Source organism: Danio aesculapii, chromosome 16, assembly GCF_903798145.1.
Source record: "Danio aesculapii chromosome 16, fDanAes4.1, whole genome shotgun sequence".
In the NCBI taxonomy this organism is placed as follows: domain Eukaryota; kingdom Metazoa; phylum Chordata; class Actinopteri; order Cypriniformes; family Danionidae; genus Danio; species Danio aesculapii.
In genome coordinates this window covers 30,860,855-30,871,128 of record NC_079450.1, presented here as the reverse complement: position 1 = coordinate 30,871,128, position 10,274 = coordinate 30,860,855, and the positions used below count along the sequence as shown (strand labels likewise).

Genomic DNA, 10,274 nt, shown 5'->3' with positions numbered 1-10,274 from the left:
ACACTTTTAATGCTTATTTTAAAAATGGGTTAGGGTAGAGCTGCTCCCTGGATAAGCAAATGGGTTTGGAACAGCAAGATAGATTTGTCCTTTTGGGGTGAACTAGTCATTTAATATAGCAACTTATTATTTATTTGAACTGCTGCAATCAAATAAAACTTCTGTAATTTTAGTATAAATAGCTAAAGAATAAAAAAACGTACATTTTGAAGCATTAATCTGTTAAATTTGAGTAGATGATTTTATCATCACATCAGAGAACACATCCACAGTATCTTCAGCATCTTGACACATAGATATATTGAATATAAGTGTATAAATTGGGGAATACTAAAAAGGCTGTTTTTAAAAATATATCAGGGTGATTGTAACATAATGTTTAAGACTTGATATTTTTTTACTCTCTGAGTTTATTTTTGAGATTTGTATGATGTTGGTTTAAACACTACTGGCTTGTCTTATGGTCATTTGGACACTTTGTACTTAAATTGAGAAATTTGAGTATTTTAGGTACACTGTTATCTGATTGGCCTTAGTTTAGTAAGAAATGTATTGATACTAGCATGTATCACTATTTTAAACTCGTTGTAAAGACCTTGACTGATGTTGGATCCTTCTAGTCTTGAAGCCATGCTTTTAAACGTTTAAAAGTTTTACATTTGTATACTTCACTAAAAACATAAAAGCTATTTTTATTTAACCTGATGCCCGTACACTACCTTAGATTCATGGAAACAAAGTTCATGGAAAACAGTGTGATAAGAGTTGTTGTCCCAGGTGTTCATTTTCACTTCTGAATCATTTGCCATGGTTTCATTGGCTGATTTGTAGGTATCAAACTTAAATCGATTATTTAAAAACAGCTTTGCAGATGATTTCTGTCTGAAGTTGTGCGTGAACAGTCCTCTTCTCCTTCACTACAATGAAGACGATTGTGTTCGCTTTGCTGGTCCTGGCTGTGGGTATGTATATATTTTTTATTAGTTATTACTTATGTCATTTGATTGTAACTTACTTGTAATATCCTAATTCTTTTAACATTTTGACCAATTTGATCTTCATCAACTCATAATAAAATTGGGTTACTTCATTTTGTTTAATCTGACAGTCTCATCCAAATGACCAGATATACAGTATCAAATATTACTGAAAACCATTAATAAATCATTCATTCACTATTTAAACTGATTTGTTTTGCTTTGTCTTGCATGCTTTATATACAATTAAATGTTTTGTTTGTGAAGCTTGCAGTGCCGATGATAAAATCATTGGAGGTTATGAATGCTCACCCAACTCGCAGCCCTGGCAAATCTACTTGACTTATGATAACGGTCAGCGCTGGTGTGGAGCATCTCTGATTAATGATAGATGGGCCGTTTCTGCTGCCCACTGCTATCTTGTGTAAGTATATCATGCTTTTATTATAAAGGTAATCAGTCACATGAATAATGTTATACTAATATTAGATATTCGTAAAATATAAAACCTGCAGGATTTGCTGTGAAGAAAAAAGTTGCAATTCTGTAATAGTATAACAGTACAATCACTTTAGATTGTTCATTGATGTTATGTTGTTGATAAAAGTTGTATTATGCACTTTTATTAATGAGTTGCTGTCAAATAGAGCTAATCGTCTTACTATCCATCTGGGAGAGCACAACATAGCTGTTGAAGAAGGCACAGAGCAGCGAATCAAGGCAGAGAAAGTAATCCCTCACCCGAAATATAATGATTATACATTGGACAATGACTTCATGCTGATCAAGCTGAAAGAACCTGCAGTTTTCAACCAGTACGTTCAGCCGATTCCTCTGACGACCAGCTGTTCTTCTGAAGGAGAGCAGTGCTTGGTTTCTGGATGGGGGAATCAGATCAACACTGGAGGTGATTATTATAAAAGTCTTTGTGTGGGAGTTCTAGACAGGCTGTTGGTCTGTGTAATAGTTGTGGAGATGTTTCAGCCGCTTTACATTTATGCATTTATTCCTTTAGGAGATGTTTTTATCCCAAGTGATTTACAAATGAGGATAAAATATGCACTTCAAATCACCAGAAAGCGGCAGTATATGGATGCCATGTCAACTCTTAAGTTAGCTAAGCATGGTTTTAATTTTATTGATTGAGTTCTTGTAACCCGAGTGTTTGTAGGAAAGTGTCTGGTGCGTATAGAGAGTGATAGGAAAGAGTGTGTGTGTTATAGAATTGCACAACATTACCACAGAAACATGGACTGTTTATAAGAAAGTCTCTGGTGCATTTGAAGAGGAAAGGGTGCGCCTCCTACAGGTGTTTGTCAAGTCCATTAACCTTCATGAAGCACATTTAGAATTATGCTTTCTCTCTAGTTTATAGTGATATGCCAGTACAGGGTGACAAGTTAAGCCTGAAATACACTACCTGAACAAAAGTCTTGTCATTGATCCCAGGTGTAAGAGCAACAAATAATAACTTGACTTCTAGTTGATCATTTGGAAAAGTGGCAGAAGGTAGATTTTTCCAATGAATCATCTGTTGAACTGCATTTCAATCATCACAAATACTGGAGAAGACCTATTGGAACCTACATGGACCCAAGATCCTCACAGAATCAGTCAAGTTTGGTGAAGGAAAAATCACGGTTTGGGGTTACATTCAGTATTGGGGCGGGCGAGAGATCTAGAGAGTGGATGGCAACATCAACAGCCTAAGGTATGAAGACAGTGCTGCCCATTACATTACAAACCACAGGAGAGGGCAAATTCTTCATCAAAGTTCCTAAAAGCAAAGAAGGCCAAGGTTCGCCAGGATTGGCCAGCCCTGACACCAGAAATGAACATTATTGGGCATGTCTGGGGTAAGATGGAGGAGGCATTGAAGATGAATCCAAAGAATCTTGATGAACTCTGGGAGTCCTGCAAGAACGCTTTCTTTTCCATTCCAGATGACTTTATTAATAAGTTATTTGAGTCATTGCAGAGATGTATGAATGCGGTCCTCCAAGCTCAAGGGAGTCATACACAAAAACTTTTTCCACTGCACCATGACTTTATATTCTATACTGGACATTACTTCTGTTAAGTAACAAGACTTTAGTCTAGGCAGAGTCAGGCCTTACTGTCCTGATTAAATAATTAAAATCAAGGCATGATCATATTTTATTTTCGTAAAATAAGCATAATCTAGAGGCCTTTACCTTTTATAAAAGCCACTTCTGATAGCAAATGATCAACAAGAAGTTATTATTTGTTGTTCCTAAAATTTGGATGGGCGACAAGACTTTTGTCAGGTAGTGTAGACTACCAACATATTCCCTCATTTTCGGTCTAGATAAGTTGATTCTAGTTGACAAATCATTCTGCAGAATTTGGCAAGTTGGAGCAGACAGGATTTCTTTGAAATGCCATGAAACAATTTGGCTCTCTGTCCACTTGCAAAAAAACGTTGGTGTAGTTAGTTGGAAATATAAACCCAAAATAGACCAAAGACATAGACCTGTTTCTTCTCATCATAGTCTTGATTTTTGCCTATATTAAAGCTGAATACAAGTGTCAAAATAATGGCTTCTTGTAGCAGATCTTTGTTTGAAAGGCTAATAAAAGATTCAGCAGATGAACAGCTTTTGACTGTTTTTCCAGTTGACTATGCCGATGTGCTGCAGTGTTTGAACCTGCCTGTTCTGACAAGAGCCCAGTGTGAGGGTGCGTATGGATGGCAAATCACTAAAAACATGTTCTGTGCTGGATTCATGGAGGGAGGCAAAGACGCATGTCAGGTATCTCATTAACACGGTCTTCTTCTTTATCTGGGTTACATATTTTCAAACCAAATCACACTTCCTTTTCGTTCTCCAAACTTTTCTCAGGGTGATTCTGGCGGCCCTGTGATATGCAATGGTGAGCTGCGAGGGGTCGTTTCTTGGGGTTATGGTTGTGCTGATTCAGGCTATCCCGGGGTTTATACTGAGGTCTGCCGCTACACTGACTGGGTTGCGTCCACCATTGCAAACAACTAACTATTTCTCTATCCGATTGTGGCCATTTGATTAAAAGTTAATTTTCTAAAAGTGAATTAAATTCAAATTGGAACCAACAGTAGTCTTTTGTCTGTGTTTTGTATAAATATGGTATATTTAAGGTTTTTGTTGTTGCTCTCAGCTTAAAAATGTAACTGGAATACTTATTCAAGCAGCACACTAAACTGTAGAGATCCCGTAGCTCCTGTAAGGCTACAACCTGGACAAGACTTCACAAAAAGATCTTCACAAAACCGCGGGAGTCAAATCACAAATTCTGTGTGTTCACAATCATAGACTTGTGTTATCAAAAATCTCAATGAGTTCTATCAAAAGGATTTATGTATTAAAGAGGTTAACAAACAAATTTGCCTAGAAGCAAGACAAACACTGTATAGCAATATTACATTAAAGGAACACTACCTTTATTTTAAAATGTTCATTTTACAAGTCACCTAGAGTTAAACAGTTGTTTAACCAGTTGCTTTGAATTCATTCCAGCATAATAATCTAGGAACTTTGTATAATCTAGGCACAATTATACATGATATATGCTGTACAATGATATTACAGAGTGCTATTACCAAGTTATCTAGCTGGGCACTACTTTCAGGTGCTGCATAATATCATTGCACCTGTTGTAGCCATGGTACAGCAGCATAGTTCCTTGATTGTTACACTGGAATGTCTAATATGGAGTCTAATATGATTTACTGATAAGTTAAATGTGCTCCAATTGCTGAATGGATTCCAAAATGGTACAAGTGAACTGTTTAACTGTAGATGACTAGAGTGTTTTGAAGTCATCTGAGGTTATTTTCAGTACACTTGAAAATTGAGGTACTTAACACTAGTCTAGCTGTTGAACTATTTTCTTTACATTAATAAAATACTTTTAAAATGACTAATCAATCATGTTGCAGTGTTAAAAAGGATTATTTAAATGTTCCAGAAAAACTTCTAAATTCTAGCTGAATTGTTTGTTTACAGAAAGAAGCATGGCTGACATCAGCGATATTACAGATGTCCTTAAACCAAAGAGTGTGTTCACAAAAGCGTGACTACGCAAAAGCTGTAATTGTGTTATTCCTTTTACGTGAAAGAACGCAGTTACACTTATGAGAGATAGTAATGTTAGTGGATCTTTGTCATTCATTTATTTATCAGAATACAGGAGATGAGGCACACAATATGAATCCGAGAATGCAGAAAGGTGGAGCTGGGAAGAAAATGAATGATGGGAAGTTATGCTCATTTTTAGATATCATGTGCCCAAAACAATGCTCATATTGTGCAATACACAATGATGTATTTGATGAGTTTGCTGTTGTTCAGTTAGTTAATTATGACACGCAAGGCCATGAGATGCCTTAAAATAGATCTTAACTGTAACTCTTGATATAGATTTCTTTAGACCACTAATGTTTTCCTGTAAAGGTATATTTTAGACATCAATATTTAATATCACTTCTTTAACTCGTAGCTCATGGCCTTTTTTGCAGTGAGTGATGTATTTGTTTGTTAATTGAATTTGCTCTTTAGTACGATTATGGTTCATTTTGTTGCTATAAAATAAGGTGAGGTAAAATAAGGTATTCATATTCAGGCTCTCACATGCATTCTGGTAATTTGTTATATATTTTTATCTATCTAAATATAGCCAGGCTGATGATAAATTGATGCTTATGTAAAGAGGAGTTTGCTGCTTTACTGATATCAGCGTCATGTGTTACTGATAAGAAATGTGTTTCTTCTTGTGATGTCGGGACAGTGAGCAAAAGTTCAATGTAGGGAGGCCTTCATAATTCATTCCTATGTCAAAAAAGTACCAGAACACATGAGGAAATACCACTCCAAATCAGAACAAGTTTAGACTGTGGCAAATGCAAATAAAAAAGAACGTAGTGATTTCCAAATTTACTTTGACTTGTATTTCATTGCAGACAATATGAACACAATATATTTCATGTTTTGTCTGGTCAGCTTCATTTTATTTGTAAATATACATCCTTTCCTGTCATTCAGGCCTGCAACACATTGTAAAAAGTGTAAGCTAGTAGTCAGGTAAACTGGTTAAATAATGATGTGATTTGAAACAGGTGATGTCAACAGGTGATTGTAATTGTGATCTAGTACAAAAGTAGCATCCAAGGTCTTGTCCTTTGAGAACAAAGATGGGCAAAGGATCGGCAGTTTGCCCACAAATACATGAGAAAATTATCAAACTGTTTACAAACAATGTTCCTCAAAAAAGAAAGACAGACATTTGGATATTTAAGATTTAAGGAATTTGGAGGAATTTCAGTGCATAAAGGAAAAGGGCGCGAACTTAAGCTGAGCTACCGTGATCTCCGATCCTTCAGGCAGAACTGCATCAAAAATCATCTTTGATCTGGAAGTGATATCACCACATGGGCTTAGGACTACTTTGCAAACCTTTGTCAAGTGTACCACAATATGAAGTTACATTCACATATGCCAGTGAAAACTGTACTGTGCCAAAAGGAAGCACTATGTTAACAGTGTCCAGAGGTGCCGTCGACTTCTCTGGGCTTTGAGGTATCTCGGATGGATCGTTACGCTGTGGAAATGTGTATTGTGGTCAGATGAATGAATATTTCATGTATTTATTTGGAGAAATGGACAGCATGTGCTCCAGAACCAAAAAAGAAAAGGATCGTCTAGACTATTACCAGCAACAAGTCCAAAAGCCAGGGTCTGTCATGGTATGGGGTTGTGTCAGTGCTCTTGGCAAAGGTGTCACTCAGCATTAAAGCACCATAATGCTGAAAAGTACATAGGGATTTTGAAGCATGTTATGCTGCCTTCTTTTCCAGAGACACTCATGAATATTTCAACAAGACAAAGCGGAAGTTTTTATATAAAAGAGTTTTTAAAGTCTTACAAGTGCACTGACAAAAGTGTTGCATGCAAAACTGTTGCAAACAATTTATTTGTGTTGAATTTAAACAAAATAAATTGAGCAACGTTCAACTTAATTTGTTTGTTTAAATTCAGCCCAAATGAATTGTTTACAACCACTTAACGTAAAAAAATTGAGTAAATCCAAGGAATCATCTTTGAATAATTTTTTTTCAGTGTGTAATTTTGGCTTTTACAATAAAGAGCGGAGAAAGAACCTTTTTAATTTATTTTGAAGAGGAGAAAAAAATGTATCCGTATCCCCTAACTCTAGTTAGAAAGTGTCATCAGATGGAAAAACAAGAACCTTTAGCTAAGATGAGCAAGTAAACTGACCAGCTCAGGAAATGTAGGAGGACTGGGTGGGCTTTGGATGTGGGAGTCTGATCTTCATAATCCTTATATAAGCCATGGAGTTGTCGACATTGGATATATGCTCATTGACTTTTGCACAAAGCCATTGAAGATTCAGCGGATTTGATAAAGTATTGATTTACATTCATCTTCTCCACTGCAATGAAGACTGTTGTGTTTGCTTTGCTTGTTGTGACTGTGGGTATGTTGACTCTTTTATTGGACATCATGCATGTTCGCTGTTATAGCTTCATTACAGATACAGGATACAGATGCTAACCGATAAATTGATTTAATGGTAATGTGAAAGAAATGTATTATTATTATTATTATTTATTATCATTTTTTTTTCTCTGAAGCTTGTAGTCCGGTTGACAAAATCATTGGAGGTTATGATTGTCCTCAAAATTCACAGCCCTGGCAGATCTACCTTACTAATGATGGGCAACGCTGGTGTGGAGCATCTCTGATTAACGATAACTGGGCCGTTTCTGCGGCTCACTGCAACATTACGTGAGTAAACCGCTTCCCATTTCATTTATATAAATGGAAAAATTAGGTTGGTTATTCTTTTCTAAAATGTTCACCTGTTAGCACACTAATGCATGATTGTTAATCTGTAATTGTCTTGAAAAGCAGAGCTAATCTTCTTACTGTCTATCTGGGAAAGCACAACATAGATGTTGTAGACAAAACAGAGCAGCAGATCAAGACAGAGAAAGTGTTTCCTCACCCAGAATTTAAACTTCCTTCATTGGACAACGACATCATGCTGATCAAGCTGAAAGAGCCTGCAGTGTTCACCCTGTACGTTCAGCCGATTCCTCTGACGACCAGCTGTTCTTCTGAAGGAGAGCAGTGCTTGGTTTCAGGATGGGGCTACACTGAAGGTGAGATGTCTCTTTTTTCTAAATTACTTTTTCCTAATAAGATCTTCAATATGAAATAAGTTAAATGTTTTTCTTGTGTTCTTTTCTCAGTTGGTTTACCTTCTGCGCTGCAGTGTTTGGATTTGGCTGTACAGTCGAGACAGGAGTGTGAGCGTGTGTATAAAAATGAATTTACTCAGAACATGCTCTGTGCTGGATTCATGGAGGGAGGAAAAGGCGTTTGTCATGTACGTCAATGGCTTAGTCTGCATCTTTACATTTGCATTAAGATATACCTTAATTCTCCCAACTTTTCTCAGGGTGACTCTGGTGGTCCGCTTGTGTGCAATGGTGAACTGCGAGGAGTTGTTTCGTGGGGAGCAGGCTGTGCTGAACCAGGATATCCTGCAGTTTATGTTGAGGTCTGCCGTTACACTGACTGGATCGCAACCACCATCGCAAACAACTAACTGTTTGTTCAGCTGAATTGGGCTTGCTGAAAGCATCTTTAAATAAACCGCTTTCTCAGCCTGCAACAAAACAAAAAGATTTCTGTTATTTCATATGGGCAATAGTTCATATTATACGCTAGTGTTTAATACGCAACTGCTAGGTGTTGTTTGTTGGGGCTACTACTGTGCTTTAAAGGACAAACCTAGAGTATTCTGAGATATCCTGCTGCTGCTACACTAACGGGCTAATAGCATTGTAGATAACAACCATTTGTGTATTCTTGAAATATTTTAAATTAAATTCAGCTTGAAACTTCTTTCTGTCATTTATTTTGAAAAGAACCTTGTTTTGTTTTCCTGCAAATTATTCATCATTTCCCGACATCACATGATAGTTTGAGCAAATAATGGGAGTAGCATCTGTGAACAGTCAAATGACTGCCAGTAAAATATTTTAGATGTTACCTCCCTATAATTTTCAAAAACAGATGACTTAAGTTTAATTACAACTCCTCATCCATTGAACATAAAGCAAGGCATGCTTAATTGTGTAAATGGATTACAAAATTATTACCAACATACAAAAAGTTCAGATGCAAAAACCTCTAGTGCCATCTGATATTTTCTTCTAAATATAGCATGTCTTATATAGCAGAGAAAATGAATTTAATGAAATGGAAGAGAATTTCAGCTGGCAGGTTTTTGCAAGGGAATACATGGTGGCTCAGGGGTTAGAACTGTCACCTCACAACACGAAGGTCGCCTGATTCAAGTCCTTGCAGGACCAGAAGGCATTTCTGTGTCTGTCTCTGTGTTTGTATGGGTTTTCTCTGGGTGCTTTGGTTTACCCAATGTGGTGAATAAAGTAAATAAAATTGATAGTGTGTGTGAATGAGAGAATGTATGAATTTTTCACTGGTTATGATTGGAAGGGCATCCACTGCATAAAACATATGTCAGAGTAATTGGCGGTTTATTCGGCTAAATCAGGACCTAATCCGAAGGGTAGTGAATGAGTGAGGTTTTTTGCAAATTCAATCTTCATGGTTTACTTCCAAAGTTAAATTAGCAGCAATATTACACATGTTAAAAATTACTGGCTATTAAAAGTATATATTATCTGTATATTTAGAATTGTCCTGTTATTTACTGCAATGCTGATTGATTTTCAAAGGGTTCTCCCTTTATTTAGACCAGGGGTCGGGAACATTTTTTCAGCAAAGAGCCATTTCTGATTTTTTATTATCAAATGTATTTTTTAAATAGCCATTGGGAGTGTGTATATAACAAACCCTTTATTTATTAATAAACAAAACCTTTATTTATGTTCATGCACAACTCTAAAATAAGGAAATATAACGCATCACAATGTATGAACAAAGGAAATTTATAGATTTTTTTTTTCTTTTTGCCATCGCCACTAATGAATGTTGTTTGAATTTACATGTGCATGGTTACCATAGAAATGTAAGTTGCTTGTCCTTTATTGGTGTCACGATTCAAGTTAAACCACAGCATCACATATGCGCATTAGTTAAGAAGTCCTTTTATTGTAAACTGAGTATTTATTTATTTTGCTTTAGAAAATACAATAAAAAGGAATTGTAATTGTATTTTCAGTAGGAAACTGATACCTAGTGACAGTTATAATTTTTTAAACTTTAGTTTAAAATATTATTGAAGAGA

The 10,274-nt window shown here is 36.1% G+C and overlaps 1 protein-coding gene across 1 annotated transcript; it reads left to right on the top strand.

Annotated features, from left to right (window-relative positions):
* The first annotated feature begins 852 nt into the window (after positions 1-852).
* On the top strand, positions 853-8,805 carry LOC130243087 (snake venom serine protease NaSP-like). Its single transcript, XM_056475137.1, has 10 exons — positions 853-962; positions 1,245-1,401; positions 1,625-1,884; positions 3,615-3,751; positions 3,842-3,979; positions 7,412-7,469; positions 7,627-7,780; positions 7,907-8,157; positions 8,248-8,384; positions 8,457-8,805. Exons 1-10 carry the CDS (start codon positions 923-925, stop codon positions 8,604-8,606), a joined length of 1,482 nt encoding a protein of 493 aa, XP_056331112.1. The 5' UTR covers positions 853-922; the 3' UTR covers positions 8,607-8,805.
* Positions 8,806-10,274: the final 1,469 nt, after the last annotated feature.

What these genes read in the sequence shown, in the direction of transcription:
- LOC130243087 (XM_056475137.1), top strand. Translation starts at nt 923, where the DNA reads ATGAAGACGATTGTGTTCGCTTTGCTGGTCCTGGCTGTGG. An exon ending in GAATCAGATCAACACTGGAG is followed by an intron (nt 1,885 to 3,614) that starts GTGATTATTATA and finishes CTGTTTTTCCAG; the next exon opens with TTGACTATGCCGATGTGCTG. An exon ending in GAGGCAAAGACGCATGTCAG is followed by an intron (nt 3,752 to 3,841) that starts GTATCTCATTAA and finishes AACTTTTCTCAG; the next exon opens with GGTGATTCTGGCGGCCCTGT.